Raw genomic sequence first — 16,563 nt, forward strand, 5'->3', positions numbered from 1 at the left:
AGGTATAGTCTGTGTATAGTCAATAATTGCCACAGCAATTATTATTTTCCTTTAAAAGTTCCATTTTCAGCTGCATGGTCACTCAGTTATGCTGTGGAGTGTCCTCTACTGGAGGTCTGACTCATTTTGGAAGGCTCCTTTTATTACACAAGTTGCTGGCTGGGCTTCTGCATCAGTTCCTAGCTTTGCCCTCCCAGCATTGTTCAGTGAAGCTGTTGAAGTGATCCTAAGTCCATGACTTGACAAATAATAGGCATGTTAATTTTTTTTGTTGTTGATGTTGTAGTATCATTTCAACTCATTTAGTCTGTTTTCCATTGCAAAACAGGGGCATGGCTTTTGCCTTTGGCAGTGGTGTCTTGGGACACATCAGAAGAGGCGTGCTCATGCAGGGGACCGTGTTTTAAAAGAGATTTAATTTATTCTGGGGCAAACAGTATTTATCCAGGGACATTGGAAATAACTAGCAGAATACTATAATTAAAACATGGAATAAGAAAATGGTGTGACAGATTCTAACAGCAAAGTGGATGAATTCCTGACTCCACAAATGCAGTAGTTGCTGTGACAACATTGTTCTATGACTAGCCGTATGATATCAGTAATGGTGTATCATTTTTTATATTTCAATTTACATCATTTGTCATTTTACATCTTCAAATAAATCAATCATAAGGTTAAAGGTTATGGTTATGAAGACCCCACCATTACAAGGAATGAATTCCATTTCAGTTAAACTCAATTCAGTAAATTAACTGATATTCCATTTATTGAATTGAAAAATCCCCATAGAAAATAAGGGCAAATCATCAATTTATGAACTAAATTTAGTTAATTCTCTGAATTCCTTAAAGTTTTTTTTAAATGATTATTTAAAATTTTTTTAAGTTCCATTCATTTAAGACTGATTTGCAAATAAAATCCAGGACATTCTTGTATTCCAAATGTGCTGTAGGCAATTTCTTAGAAATCTGCACAGAATACCTGAAACTCAGGAAGATCCCCTCAGGCACTGCATCTTATTATTGGACTAATAGTGAATGTTGCTGTGAAGCTGGTCTGAATATGACATACAACTATACTTGTGATCATTTCTCCCCCACCCATCTCACCCCATATTCCCAGACAGCCTTAGAATATTTAAGGCCACATTCAGCTGAGCCAAGACCAAAGGAAGAACACTCCTCACATAATCACCTCACCTTGTGCTGTCATACGGTAATGGAACACTTATTCTTGGCTTATTTTGATACGATATAAACCATAAGATGAGCTTTAAAAATAGCCCCTTCATTCAGGTACCATTGATCTTGTGCCTGTTTATTGACCGATGCATTGCATTATGGATGATGTGGATGTATCTGTCTCTCCTGGTAGCTGAAGAGCCAGCATGGCTTCCTTCACATTGTCAACATTCCTTGGTGTTGCTGTTCTCTCAAGCATGGCTTTGGGTGAGTCCTGATTCGTGTTCTTTTCAGGCGGGAGTGTAAGAATGTGATATTGTTAGAGAGTATTTAACAAAAATACTGAAGGCTTTGGACACAAAATGTAAAACAACATTGATCTAGTGCTCTAATATTCTCTACTTTGCTTAACTGAATTCAATAATTGGACAGAAAGCTCTTTTTCAATGTGTAATTCAGTTGCTAATTGACCTAGCCTTCCAGGAATCTAACGTCTTGAGTGCTTGGTTATATATTGTAACAGGAATACAATCCATTCTTAGTAGTTCCTTTGAGCTGGTTGGACCTGACAGTTTTTCCAGGATAGACCCGTGGTTTTGGGCAGGCACAGTAACACTGTGTGAGAGAAGATTGTGTGTTTTATGTCTGAGAGATGTGATAAACAAACCAACCAGCAATCCAAGAGTGTTTTATTGTATGTATGTGCTCCTCAGTATCTCACGGCGCTGGGACACAATTGCTTCAGGGTCCCTGCCCTGATGGTTGGATTCACTACAATTTCCGCTGCTTCCGGCACGTAAATAATAAGAAGAATTGGATTGATGCTGAGGTAACGTCTTAAAGGAAAAGTTAACTTCCTGGTACTTTTAAAGATATTATTTCCATTGAAGAGTGTGTTTCGCCCATTGGCCCAGACTATTTTTGTGTAAAGCCAGGTATTTTAGATACGTACAGAAGTGTCTGAAGACTGATCAGCTTCACAGTGGGCATTGAAATTTGTGGGTTTATGCTTTATAGCACAGCATTGACTCCAAACCAGCATGTAGTTGCACCTCCAGAGGTTATCCACATGAGAACCATTTGGTATTACGAGCAAACTGAATCTTAAATAGTGGCTTATGCAGAAAACCATGACTAAATAATAATTTATAATATCCCATTTTGCTGTGGATATGATTGCATCTCTACATAAAATGTATACTAGAAGTAAGTTAATTACTTTCTAATTATATGGAGATGCTACACGTCGCAGGGCTGTGCACAAATCCTCAAAGTGGGCTGTGTTTGCGCTTTAAGCATGGCATTTACCCAATAATCAATATCATACATGAAGAGCACACAAAATGTTGAAATGCAGCCTCGAGGAAAATGGTTATTATTGGCTGCATTCGCAAGAATGGGTAATGGTGAAGCATGTTCAAGTGAGTTTGATATTAGGCTACGTGAGATTTTTGTCACAGGTGAGTAAGGTGTGTAATAAACCACTATAAACCAACATGAGCAACTTTTCTTTTTTTATACTATGTTATTTTTATAAATCAAGCATACCCAGCCAGCATTTCAACGTTTATTCACTGGTGAATCAACGTCGTGGACGTCGTGGATCAAGGTTGAATCACTGTTGAATTTTGTTTCGATTTTTATAAGGCGAATCAACATTGATATTACGACATTGTTTCAATGTTTCAATATCTAAAAATGTTGTTGTTTTCTATTTTTAACATATTGATTTTTGAAGTGGTCTTATGATCAAAACATAATAAAATGATAATAATGATCATAATAATAATTTAAAAGGCAGAACATTGTTGAAGACATTATGTTGATTCAATGTAGGCTGCAGATCTTGTTAATTTCAACATTGATTTATAAGTATTTTGTTAACCTTTTTACAACTATTTAGCATTAAACGTTGTTTCAACGATTTTTCAACGTTGAAACAACCGCAATTATTTCAAACACATTTCAACGTTGAAGATCGGTCACGTGCCAGCTGGGTAAGGATAACTTGGGTAACGATTTTAAGACTACGTTTAAATCCTGCAGATTTTTTAAAATAAAAAAAGCCCCCAGGTTTTTGTTTCAGCGTGAGATTTAAGTACAATTGATTGGTCACAGTTAGACTCTATGTTGTCATCACCAGGTTTGGTCAGAGTTCCTTTACATCCCTTCAGGTCTCTGATTAAAGGAGGATGGAAACAAAGCTATTCTTAAATGGTAAAATGGTAAATGGACTGCATTTATATAGCGCTTTTATCCAAAGCGCTTTACAATTGATGCCTCTCATTCGCCAGAGCAGTTAGGGGTTAGGTGTCTTGCTCAAGGACACTTCAACATGCCCAGGGCGGGGTTTGAACCGGCAACCCTCCGACTGCCAGACAATCGGTCTTACCTCCTGAGCTATGTCGCCCTATTCTTGGCTTTCAATAAGCATTTTATTTTTTCAATTAAAAAATAATTCAAAGTACAAAGTCATAACAATGTTATCTTTTATCTTTTATAAGTTTCACATTTTACACAATTTCCAACAGTAAAAATTGGAGTAATCTGTATTTCTTCGTAAAATTATTTATTTTGCCATTTACCATTTATTTTCTTTCCCTCTCTCCCTCCCTCAGCTAAACTGTTTGAATCTTGGGGCAAACCTGGCTTCAGTGCACAGTGAAGATGAGCATCAGTGTGACGGTCCGGGTAGGGGGGACCCAAACGCAGAGGGAAAAAAAACACAAACTCAAAAGGGAAAATTAACAAAGACTTTACTAACACAAGGTGAACAAACAAGGAACAGACAAGGCCACAATGGGCTAAAACACAAACTCAAAAAATAATCTAATGAAACAGAAAACAGGAACTCAAAAACACAGACAGGGCAGAACACGGGAAGGCAGAGCACAAGGGAAGGACAAAAACACAAGTCAGGAACAAAATACAGGCAGGTGAAACACAAACTCAAAAAATAATCTAACGAAACAGAAAACAACAAGAACTCAAAAACACAGGCGGGGCAGAACACGGGAAGGCAGAGCACAAGGGAACAAGCAGGTACATACAGTCGGGAAACAAACACAAGCAGGCAGGTACATGTATGTCAGGTAACAAACACAAGGCAGAACACACGCAAGGAACCAGCACCCGAGTCAAGGGAACAGAGAACTTAAATAGACAAGGGGTAACAAGACACAGGTGAACTCAAAAAACAATCAAACCAGAAGGAGGGGATAACAAGACACAGGTGGGAACCATGATGGGATAACGAGACAATTGAAACAATCATACAATTAACAGGAGGGGAGCAGGACACAAAACAGAAGTGCCGCCATCTGGCGGCCCAACAAGGGAAACACAGACAGGAACACAGGACCATGACAGTACCCCCCCCCCAAGGGACGGCTCCTGACGTCCCAGGAGGCCGACCCGGGGAGGGAGTCAACAGAGGGTGGGGCTGGAGACCGGATTCAGGACTGGACAAGACAAGAACAGGGACAGAACACAGGAACAAGACTCTGGACCGGACTCTGACGAGGGAACAGGACTCAGACAGGAACAGGGACTGGACACAGAACTGGGGCAGGAACAGGACAGGAACGGAACAAGACAAGACTCGGGGCTGGACTGGACAGGAACGGAACAAGACAAGACTCGGGGCTGGACTGGACAGGAACGGAACAAGACAAGACTCGGGGCTGGACTGGACAGGAACGGAACAAGACAAGACTCGGGGCTGGAGTGGACAGGAAGGGATCTCGGGGCTGGAGAGGGACTCGGGGCTGGAGAGGGACTCGGGGCTGGAGAGGGACTCGGGGCTGGAGAGGGACTCGGGGCTGGAAACAGGACTCGACAGGAACAGGACTGGACAGGAACAGGACTGGACACAGGACTCAGGGCAGAAACAGGACTGGACAGGAACAGGACGGGACTCAGGACTAGAACGGGACGCAGGACTCGGGACTGGACTCAGACGGGGGAGCAGGACTCGGGACTGGGCAGAACCCGGGCAACACGGGGAGACTCAGGGCTGGGCAGAACCCGGGCGACACGGGGAAATTCAGGGTCCGCACATCGGGCGACACGGGGGAAACTCAGGGTCCGCACATCGGGCGACACGGGGGAGACTCAGGGCCCGCACATCGGGCGACATGGGGGAGACTCAGGGCCCGCACATCGGGCGACACGGGGGAGACTCAGGGCCCGCACATCGGGCGACACGGGGGAGACTCAGGGCCCGCACATCGGGCGACACGGGGAAATTCAGGGCTGGCCCGCACTCGGGCGACACGGGGGAAACTCAGGGCCCGCACATCGGGCGACTCGGGGGAAACTCAGGGCCCGCACATCGGGCGACTCGGGGGAAACTCAGGGCCCGCACATCGGGCGACTCGGGGGAAACTCAGGGCCCGCACATCGGGCGACTCGGGGGAAACTCAGGGCCCGCACATCGGGCGACTCGGGGGAAACTCAGGGCCCGCACATCGGGCGACTCGGGGGAAAATCAGGGCCCGTACTCGGGCGACAGGGGGACTCAGGAAACCAGGGGGAACTCAGGAAACCAGGGGGGACTTGGACAGGGGCAAGGCAGACATACAGGACTGGACTGGGGCGAGGTGGACACAGGACAGCAACGAGACGGGGCACGACAACACTGGACTGGGTTGGACAAGACTGAGGGGGAAACAGACTGCCAGATACTGGCACAATAGGGAGACCTAAAAAGACAGACACAGGGACAAGCAGGCGGGGAGGCACACGGCGACACCGATGGACACACAAAGGGACAGGCAGACAGGGAAGGCGAGGGGGGAACCCAACAACTGACATAGGGACTGACACACAGGCAAACAAGACAAAACACACGCGGACTGGCACACAGACAGACAGGCAGACAGGCGGGCAAACACGTTGGCCGATGGGCTGACGGCCTGGGGGGCAGACAAACAGGCCAACAAACTGGCTGACACACATACGGGTAGACTAACAGACAAACAGGCGGGCAGACAATTAGACAGGGGGGCCGGGGAACACACGGACACACGGTTGGGAGGACAGACACCAAAGAGAGAATGGACACCAGGGGGAGCGACGAGATCGGGGGAGGGACGACCACTGGGGGGAGCGACGAGACCGGGGGAGGGACGACCACTGGGGGGAGCACGGACACCGGGGGAGTGACGACCACTCGGGGGAGCGACGACACCAGGGGAAGGACGAACCCTGGAGGACGGGGGAACACTAGAGGGAAAACGGACACTGGGGGGCGTGAGAACACTAGGGGAAGCACGAACGCCAGGGGGAGCACGAACGCCAGGGGGAGCACGAACGCCAGGGGGAGCACGAACGCCAGGGGGCAAGGTGTGGACACTAGGGGGAGCGAGAACACTAGGGAAAGAACGGACACTGGGGGGCGCGAGAACACTAGGGGGAGCACGAACGCCAGGGGGAGCACGAACGCCAGGGGGCAAGGTGTGGACACTAGGGAGAGCAAGAACACTAGGGGAAGAACGGACACTGGGGGGCGCGAGAACACTAGGGGGAGCACGAACGCTAGGGGGAGAACGAACGCCAGGGGGAGCACAAACGCCAGGGGGAGCACAAACGCCAGGGGGAGCACAAACGCCAGGGGGAGCACGAACGCCAGGGGGAGCATGAACGCCAGGGGGAGCATGAACGCCAGGGGGAGCACGAACGCTAGGGGGCAAGGCAGGTGGCTTAGCCTGCGGGGCGGCCAGAGCAGTCTGCGGCGGCCCCTGCGGGACAACAGAAGGGACCGTTGTCCTCTCCGGGGCTCTGGACGGCTCTGGAAGCCTCTCCGGAGCTCTGGACGGCTCCGGAAGCCTCTCCGGAGCTCTGGACGGCTCCGGAGGCCCCCCCGGGACTCGAGGCAGCTGCGGAGGCCCCCCTGGGGCTTGAGGCGGCTCCGGAGGCCCCCCCGGGGCTCGAGGCACAAGTAAAGCCCGAAACTTGGGTGTAGCAGGCGGCCTCCGCGGAAGGGTCAGAGCAGGCGGGACCTCCGGGGCTGGAGGCGGCTCTGGGGGCCTCTCCGGGGCTGGAGGCGGCTCTGGGGGCCTCTCCGGGGCTCGAGGCGGCTCTGGGGGCCTCTCCGGGGCTCGAGGCGGCTCTGGGGGCCTCTCCGGGGCTCGAGGCGGCTCTGGGGGCCTCTCCGGGGCTCGAGGCGGCTCTGGGGGCCTCTCCGGAGCTCGAGGCGGCTCTGGGGGCCTCTCCGGAGCTCGAGGCGACTCTGGGGGCCTCTCCGGAGCTCGAGGCGGCTCTGGGTGCCTCTCCGGGGCTCGAGGCGGATCTGGGAGCCTCTCCGGGGCTCGAGGCGGATCTGGGAGCCTCTCCGGGGCTCGAGGCGGATCTGGGAGCCTCTCCGGGGCTCGAGGCGGATCTGGGAGCCTCTCCGGGGCTCGAGGCGGATCTGGGAGCCTCTCCGGGGCTCGAGGCGGATCTGGGGGCCTCTCCGGAGCTCGAGGCGGCTCTGGGGGCCTCTCCGGAGCTCGAGGCGGCTCTGGGTGCCTCTCCGGGGCTCGAGGCGGATCTGGGAGCCTCTCCGGGGCTCGAGGCGGATCTGGGAGCCTCTCCGGGGCTCGAGGCGGATCTGGGAGCCTCTCCGGGGCTCGAGGCGGATCTGGGAGCCTCTCCGGGGCTCGAGGCGGATCTGGGGGCCGCTCCGGGACTTGAGGCAGAGCAGGCCGTGAAGGCCGCTCCGGGACTTGAGGCAGAGCAGGCCGTGAAGGCCGCTCCGGGACTTGAGGCAGAGCAGGCCGTGAAGGCCGCTCCGGGACTTGAGGCAGAGCAGGCCGTGAAGGCCGCTCCGGGACTTGAGGCAGAGCAGGCCGTGAAGGCCGCTCCGGGGCTTGAGGCAGAGCAGGCCGTGAAGGCCGCTCCGGGGCTTGAGGCAGAGCAGGCCGTGAAGGCCGCTCCGGGGCTTGAGGCAGAGCAGGCCGTGAGGGCCGCTCCGGGACTTGAGGCAGAGCAGGCCGTGAGGGCCGCTCCGGGACTTGAGGCAGAGCAGGCCGTGAGGGCCGCTCCGGGACTTGAGGCAGAGCAGGCCGTGAAGGCCGCTCCGGGACTTGAGGCAGAGCAGGCCGTGAAGGCCCCTCCGGGACTTGGAGCAGAGCAGGCCGTGAAGGCCCTTCCTGGACTTGGGGTGGAGCAGGCCGAGGGCCCTGCCGACTGGGCTGGGCAGGGGACAGGAGCACAGACCACAGCCGTAGGGAACCAGGCTGGGCAGCTGGACGGGACCGGCGGGACCCCCGCGGGCCGGGCCCTGGAAAGATCGCCAGTCGAGTCCCTTCGAATGACGCAGGGCCGGGAACCGCTGGCTGGGCAGCTGGAGGTCTGGCCGACCGGGAGGCAGCCCGACCACGGCGCCTCCGTGACCGCCCACCCCGGGCACTGGGAAGCTCAAGGGCGAGGGACTCCCAGTCGCTGGGTGGCGAGTCCTCCGGGTCACTCCACCACCCCGGTGGCATGATAAACAAAAAAAAAAAAAAAAAAAAAAAAAAAAAAAAAAAAAAAAAAAAAAAAACACCTCTGCTGGGTCCCACACTGGCTGGTTCCTTCTGTGACGGTCCGGGTAGGGGGGACCCAAACGCAGAGGGAAAAAAAACACAAACTCAAAAGGGAAAATTAACAAAGACTTTACTAACACAAGGTGAACAAACAAGGAACAGACAAGGCCACAATGGGCTAAAACACAAACTCAAAAAATAATCTAATGAAACAGAAAACAGGAACTCAAAAACACAGACAGGGCAGAACACGGGAAGGCAGAGCACAAGGGAAGGACAAAAACACAAGTCAGGAACAAAATACAGGCAGGTGAAACACAAACTCAAAAAATAATCTAACGAAACAGAAAACAACAAGAACTCAAAAACACAGGCGGGGCAGAACACGGGAAGGCAGAGCACAAGGGAACAAGCAGGTACATACAGTCGGGAAACAAACACAAGCAGGCAGGTACATGTATGTCAGGTAACAAACACAAGGCAGAACACACGCAAGGAACCAGCACCCGAGTCAAGGGAACAGAGAACTTAAATAGACAAGGGGTAACAAGACACAGGTGAACTCAAAAACAATCAAACCAGAAGGAGGGGATAACAAGACACAGGTGGGAACCATGATGGGATAACGAGACAATTGAAACAATCATACAATTAACAGGAGGGGAGCAGGACACAAAACAGAAGTGCCGCCATCTGGCGGCCCAACAAGGGAAACACAGACAGGAACACAGGACCATGACACATCAGTTTCTTCAACAGCTCCATTTCGGTTATGACCGTGTTGAAAACGGCCCATACTGGATCGGAATGTCAGACCTGTACAAGGTACTATCAGAAGGATTCTGCATAATTTGTAGAACCCTCACTGTTGAGAATATGATAAAGACATCTTGACTTCTGTCATCTTTAATTACTCACCTGTGTTTGCATGTGTTGTTAAATATGATACATAAAACCACTAATACATTGAGAAATTTTTTTTTTAATAACACACACCATGTGACAACCCTGGGAGAGTTTTGTGGCAAGAGCTTCATCCTTCCCCCTCATGGGTTTTGGAGAATCACTGGCACCCAATGTGCGAGCAGCACATTCAAATTCCCCCCCAGTTTATAATCCATGGGTGCCTGATCGACCAGTGGGGGTCGCTAGATTGCGATGAATATTAACCCCTAACCAACTGAACCCTCTCATACCTCGGGCGATGCGACATGTACAGTATATGCTTTTCTGAGTTAAATGCAATTTGTGCTGATGCATTTTACCTCTACCTTGTTCAGAAACAAGCATGGATTTGGACCGATGGTACAAATCCAAGTGACTTTTCAAGGTGGGTTCCTGGAGAGCCCAACAACGGATGGAATATAGAGCACTGTGTGCACTCAAACTATGGAGGTAGGCATTCTCACCACGTTATCCCTACTGCAGGAGCAATATAATATGAATACATTGATTCCTCTCTCTCATTTTTTACCCTTAGACCTGAAAGGCTGGAATGACGTTGCATGTACCGCAATGTTTCAGTTCATCTGTGCCAAGCGATTGAGTGACAAACCTGGCCTCTAACCTAGCTGAACCAGCTCCATGATGAAGTTGCATTGCATTTCTTTTAATAAAGTTCTGAGCATTCAATACTTGCTGTCTGGGTTTTTTTTGTACTAAAACAGAAAACACACAAACCTTTTACAATGTACAGACTGGCCAATACCACCAGAGAAAAGAGGCTGTGCTCCCACTGCAGCCAACTGAGACAGCTGTTACTCCTCATTAAATGTGATAATTATAAAGAAATACAATATTAAAATATTTTTTTTTATTCACAAATGAACTGCATTTAATGCATCCAACTGCATATGAAAGACAAATCATGCAAATCCTCTTGAAGACGGTACTGTATGAATTTTGCGACATGATGCATATTTGCATGCATTACAATTTATTTAGCAGACGCTTTTATCCAAAGCGACGTACAAAAGTGCATATCAAGGTCATTGGAACAACTACAAAACAAAGGTTTGATAAGGTACAATACTAATTTCGTAAAGTTATTCATAGCCAAGAAAACAGTCTAGTTCACGCAGTGAACATAATTCAACAAAACCTATGCCAAGTCAAACTAGGTGGAAGTACAAGCTACAACATTATGATGATAATACTAATTACAATAAGTGCTGGAATGGAGGTGTATGTAACACGAGTGGCATGAAAGAGGGGAATTTAAGTGAAATAAGTACTGGCAGTTAGTCCAGGTATGTCAGTCCAGGTATAGTCTGTGTATAGTCAATAATTGCCACAGCAATTATTATTTTCCTTTAAAAGTTCAATTTTCCGCTGCATGGTCACTCAGTTATGCTGTGGAGTGTCCACTACTGGAGGTCTGACTCATTTTGGAAGGCTCCTTTTATTACACAAGTTGCTGGCTGGGCTTCTGCATCAGTTCCTAGCTGTGCCCTCCCAGCATTTTTCAGTGAAGCTATTGAAGTGATCCTAAGTCCATGACTTGACAAATAACAGGCATGTTAATTTCTTTTTGATGTTGTAGTATCATTTCAGCTCATTTAGTCTGTTTTCCATTGCAAAACAGGGGCATGGCTTTTGCCTTTGGTAGTGGTGTCATGGGACACATCAGAAGAGGCGTGCTTATGCAGGGGACCGTGTTTTAAAAGAGATTTAGGTAATTCTGGGGCAAACAGTATTTATCCAGGGACATTGGCAATGACTAGCAGAATACTATAATTAAAACATGAAATAAGAAAATGGTGTGACAGATTCTAACAGCAAAGTGAATGAATTCATGAGTCCACAAATGCAGTAGTTGCTGTGACAACATTGTTCTATGACTAGCCTTATTATATCAGTAATGGTGTATCATTTTTTTATTGTTCAATTTACATCATTTGTCATTTTACATCTTCAAATAAATCAGTCAGAATAGGTTATGGAGACCCCACCATTACAAGGAATGAATTCCATTTTAGTTAAACTCAATTCAGTAAATTAGCTGATATTCTATTTAATGAATTGAAAAATCTCCATAGAATATAAAGGCAAATCATCAATTTATGAACTAAATTTAATTCATTCTCCGAATTCCTTTAAGTTTTTTAAATAATGTTTTTAAGTTCCATTCTTTTAAGACTGATTTGCGAATAAAATCCAGGACGTTCTTGTATTCCAAATGTGCTGTAGGCAATTTCTTAGAAATCTGCACAGAATACCTGAAACTCAGGAAGATTCCCTCAGGCACTGCATGTTATTATTGGACTAATAGTGAATGTTGCTGTGAAGCTGGTTTGAATATGACATACAACTATACTTGTGATCGTTTCTCCCCCACCCATCTCACCCCATATTCCCAGACAGCCTTAGAATATTTAAGGCCACATTCAGCTGAGCCAAGACCAAAGGAAGAACACTCCTCACATAATCACCTCACCTTTTGCTGTCATACGGTAATGGAACACTTATTCTTGGCTTATTTTGATACGATATAAACCATTAGATGAGCTTTAAAAATAGCCCCTTCATTCAGGTATCGTTGATCTTGTGTCTGTTTATTGACCGATGCATTGCATTATGGATGATGTGGATGTATCTGCCTCTCCCGGTAGCTGAAGAGCCAGCATGGCTTCCTTCACATTGTCAACATTCCTCGGTGTTGCTGTTCTCTCTAGCATGGCTTTGGGTGAGTCCTGATTCGTGTTCTTTCCAGGCGGGAGTGTGATATTGGTAGAGAGTATTTAACAGAAATACTGAAGGCTTTGGACACAAAATGTAAAACAACATTGATCTAGTGCTCTAATATTCTTTACTTTGCTTAACTGAACTGAGTAGTTCCTTTGAGCTGGTTGGACCTGACAGTTTTTCCAGGATTGACCCGTGGTTTTGGGCAGGCACAGTAACACTGTGTGAGAGAAGATTCTGTGTTTTGTGTCTGAGAGATGTGATAAACAAACCAACCAGCAATCCAAGAGTGTTTTATTGTATGTATGTTTTCCTCAGCATCTCACGGAGCTGGGATAGAATTGTTTCAGGGTTCCTGCCCCGATGGTTGGTTTTCCCACAATTGCCGCTGCTTCCGGCACGTTTCTGATAAGAAGTTTTGGATCGATGCAGAGGTAACGTCTTAAAAGACTAGTTCACTTCCTGGTACTTTTAAAGATATTGTTTCCATTAAAGAGTGTGTTTCGCCCGTTGGCCCAGGCAATTTTTTGTGTGTAAAGCCAGGTATTTTATATACATACAGAAGTGTCTGAAGACCCATCAGCTTCACAGTGGGCATTGAAAATAAGGGCCCTTGTGGGTTTGTGCTTTATTGCACAGCATTGACTCCAAACCAGCATGTACATAGTTCTGCCTCCAGAGAATACCCAAATGAAAACCATTTGGTATTACGATCAAATTGCATCTTAAATAGTGCCTTATGCAGAAAACCATGACCAACTAGTAATTTATAATATCCCAGTTTGATGTGGATATGATTGCATCTTTACGTAAAATGTATACTAGAAGTAAGTTAATTACTTGCTAATTATATGGAGATGCTACACGTCGAAGGGCTGTGCACAAATCCTCAAAGTGGGCTGTGTTTGCGCTTTAAGCATGGCATTTACCCAATAATCAATATCAGACATGAAGAGCACACAAAATGTTGAAATGCAGCCTTTAGCAAAATGGCTATTATTGGCTGCATTCGCAAGAATGGGTAATGGTGAAGCATGTTCAAGTGAGTTTGATATTATGTGAGATTCTTGTTACAGGTGGGTAAGGTGGATAATAAACCACTATAAACCAACATGAGCAACTTTTTTTAAACTATGCCATTTTCATAAATCAAGCACAAGCATAACTTGGGAAATTATCTTAAGATTACTTTTAAATCCAACAGAATTTTTATCAAAAAGGCCCCAGGCTTTTGTTTCTTCGTGGGATTTAATTACAATTGATTGGTCACAGTTAGACTCTATGTTGTCATCACCAAGGTTGATCAGAGTTCCGTTACATCCCTACAGATGTCTGATTAAGGGAGGACAGAAACGTTGCTATTCCTGGCTTTCAATAAGCTTTATTTTTTTCAATTAAAAAAAAAATTAAAAGTACAAAGTCATTACAATGTTATCTTAACTTTTATAAGTTTCACGTTTTACACAATTTCCGACAGTAAAAATTGCAGTAATCTAAATTTCTTTGTGAAATTATTTATTTTACTTTTTAACATTTATCTTCTTTCCCTCTCTCCCTCTCTCAGCTAAACTGTGTGGATCTTGGGGGACACCTGGCCTCAGTGCACAGTGAAGATGAGCATCAGTTTCTTCGACAGCTCCATACGAGTTCTGTCCATTCTGAAGACGACCCATACTGGATCGGACTGTCAGACCAGTACAAGGTACTCTCAGAAGGGATCTGCATAATTTGTAGAATCCTCACTGTTTTGAATATGGTAAAGACATCTTGACTTCTGTCGTCATAACTCAGCTGTGTTTGCATGTGTTGTTAAATCTGATGTATTGAACCACTAATACATTTGGAAAAAAATGGATTATATAATTTTGCCACTGTCACACGCCATGTGACAACCCTGGGGGAGTTTTGTGTCAATTCCGGGTGCGCATAGGAGTTTGCTGTATGGAGAGAGAGAGCACACCCACAACAATGCAAAATCAAATAAGGAGCTTCATCCTTCCCCCTCATGGGTTTTTGGATAAAACAATAAATTAAAACAACAAACTAAAACAACAAAAACAAAAGAAAGCAAAACCGAGCTGCAGCTTTTCAGGTGCCAACTCTGCCACTTTTCAGCAGCTGTGTCTTTTCTCTGTCTTCTATGCACAGACAACCAAAACTCTCAGCCCCACACTGTGGACAGGAGTACGCACACACGAAAACAAACACCTTCACCCTTCCCCTCACAAAAACAATAAACTAAATCAACATAATTAAATAAGGACATAAGAAAGCAAAATCTGCTCCTTTTGCTGGATTGAACATCACTGGCACCCAATGTGCGAGCAGCACATTAAAATGCCCTCCCAGTTTATAATCCATGGGTGCCTGATCGAAAAGTGGGGGTCGCTAGATAGCGATGAATATTAACCCCTAACCAACTGAACCCTCTCATACCGTGTGTGTTGCAACATGTATATGCTTTTCTGAGGCAAATGTTTGTGCTGATGCATTTTACCTCTGCCTTGTTCAGAAATATTCATGGCTTTGGACCGATGGTTCAATTCGAAGTGACTTTTCAAGGTGGAATCCCGGAGAGCCCAACGACATAGGGAATGCAGAGCGCTGTGTGGACTCAAACCATGGAGGTAGGCATTGTCACCTTCTCCCTACTGCAGGAGAAATATAATATAAATACATTGATTCCTCTCTCTCATTTTTTACCCTTAGGCCCGAAAGGCTGGGTTGACAACTCATGTACCAGAACTTATGCATTCATCTGTGCCAAGCGGCTGAATGACTAATGTGGCCGTCAGTACCAAGCTGAACCAGCTCCGTGATGAAGCTGCTTTGCATTACTTTTAATAAAGTTCTGAGCATTCAATACTTGCTGTCTGGGTGTTTTCGTACTAAAACAGAAAACACACAAACCTTTTACAATGTACAAACTGGCCAATACCACCAGAGAATAGAGGCTGTGCTCCCACTGCAGCCAACTGAGACAGCTGTTAATCCTCATTAAATGTGATAATTATAAAGAAATACAATATTAAAATATATAGGTTTTTTTTATTCACAAATGAACCACATTTAATGCATCCAACTGCATATGAAAGACAAATCATGCAAATCCTCCTGAAGACGGTACTGTATGAATTTTTTGACTCAATGCATAGTTGCACGCATTACGTTACATTACATTTATTTAGCAGATGCTTTTATCCAAAGTGACGTACAAAAGTGCATATCAAGGTCATTAGAACAACTACAAAACACGGGTTCGCTAAGGTACAATACTCAGTTCGTACATTTTTTCATAGGCAAGAACACAGTCCAATTCACGCAATGAACATTATTCGACCGAACCTATGCCAAGTCAAACGAGGTGGAAGTACAAGCTACAACACTAGGATGATAATACTAATTACAATAAGTGCTGGAATGGAGGTACATGTAACACGAGTGGCATGAAAGAGGGGAATTTAAGTGAAATAAGTACTGACAGTTAGTCCAGGTATGTCAGTCCAGGTATAGTCTGTGTATAGTCAATAATTGCCACAGCAATTATTATTTTCCTTTAAAAGTTCAATTTTCCGCTGCATGGTCACTCAGTTATGCTGTGGAGTGTCCACTACTGGAGGTCTGACTCATTTTGGAAGGCTCCTTTTATTACTCAAGTTGCTGGCTGGGCTTCTGCATCAGTTCCTAGCTGTGTCCTCCCAGCATTGTTCAGTGAAGCTGTTGAAGTGATCCTAAGTCCATGACTTGACAAATAATAGGCATGTTAATTTCTTTTTGATGTTGTAGTATCATTTCAGCTCATTTAGTCTGTTTTCCATTGCAAAACAGGGGCATGGCTTTTGCCTTTGGTAGTGGTGTCATGGGACACATCAGAAGAGGCGTGCTTATGCAGGGGACCGTGTTTTAAAAGAGATTTAGGTAATTCTGGGGCAAACAGTATTTATCCAGGGACATTGGAAATAACTAGCAGAATACTATAAGTAAAACATGGAATAAGAAAATGGTGTGACAGATTCTAACAGCAAAGTGGATGAATTCCTGACTCCACAAATGCAGTAGTTGCTGTGACAACATTGTTCTATGACTAGCCGTATGATATCAGTAATGGTGTATCATTTTTTTATTGTTCAATTTACATCATTTGTCATTTTACATCTTCAAATAAATCAATCATAAGGTTAAAGGTT

The 16,563-nt window shown here is 46.2% G+C and overlaps 2 protein-coding genes across 2 annotated transcripts; both read left to right on the forward strand.

The window, feature by feature from the left end:
• The first annotated feature begins 1,137 nt into the window (after positions 1 to 1,137).
• On the forward strand, positions 1,138 to 10,319 carry LOC118234431 (lactose-binding lectin l-2-like). The gene is made up of 7 exons (XM_035430953.1): positions 1,138 to 1,218; positions 1,378 to 1,451; positions 1,898 to 2,013; positions 3,803 to 3,857; positions 9,435 to 9,517; positions 9,973 to 10,087; positions 10,173 to 10,319. Exons 2-7 carry the CDS (start codon positions 1,391 to 1,393, stop codon positions 10,256 to 10,258), a joined length of 516 nt encoding a protein of 171 aa, XP_035286844.1. The 5' UTR covers positions 1,138 to 1,218; positions 1,378 to 1,390; the 3' UTR covers positions 10,259 to 10,319.
• Positions 10,320 to 12,064: 1,745 nt separating this feature from the next.
• Positions 12,065 to 15,239, forward strand: LOC118234645 (lactose-binding lectin l-2-like). The gene is made up of 6 exons (XM_035431331.1): positions 12,065 to 12,144; positions 12,304 to 12,377; positions 12,695 to 12,810; positions 13,941 to 14,078; positions 14,889 to 15,003; positions 15,086 to 15,239. Exons 2-6 carry the CDS (start codon positions 12,317 to 12,319, stop codon positions 15,157 to 15,159), a joined length of 504 nt encoding a protein of 167 aa, XP_035287222.1. The 5' UTR covers positions 12,065 to 12,144; positions 12,304 to 12,316; the 3' UTR covers positions 15,160 to 15,239.
• The last annotated feature ends 1,324 nt before the right edge of the window (positions 15,240 to 16,563 follow it).

The sequence above is a fragment of the Anguilla anguilla genome, chromosome 8, assembly GCF_013347855.1.
Source record: "Anguilla anguilla isolate fAngAng1 chromosome 8, fAngAng1.pri, whole genome shotgun sequence".
Lineage (NCBI taxonomy): Eukaryota > Metazoa > Chordata > Actinopteri > Anguilliformes > Anguillidae > Anguilla > Anguilla anguilla.

Excerpts from the sequence above, each read along its gene's own strand:
- LOC118234645 (XM_035431331.1), top strand. The coding sequence starts at position 12,317 with ATGGCTTCCTTCACATTGTCAACATTCCTCGGTGTTGCTGTTCTCTCT. Across the intron at positions 12,378-12,694 it reads TCTCTCTAGCATGGCTTTGG|CATCTCACGGAGCTGGGATA; the intron begins GTGAGTCCTGAT and ends TGTTTTCCTCAG. Across the intron at positions 14,079-14,888 it reads GACTGTCAGACCAGTACAAG|AAATATTCATGGCTTTGGAC; the intron begins GTACTCTCAGAA and ends TGCCTTGTTCAG.
- LOC118234431 (XM_035430953.1), top strand. The coding sequence starts at position 1,391 with ATGGCTTCCTTCACATTGTCAACATTCCTTGGTGTTGCTGTTCTCTCA. Across the intron at positions 9,518-9,972 it reads GAATGTCAGACCTGTACAAG|AAACAAGCATGGATTTGGAC; the intron begins GTACTATCAGAA and ends TACCTTGTTCAG. Across the intron at positions 10,088-10,172 it reads TGTGCACTCAAACTATGGAG|ACCTGAAAGGCTGGAATGAC; the intron begins GTAGGCATTCTC and ends TTTTACCCTTAG.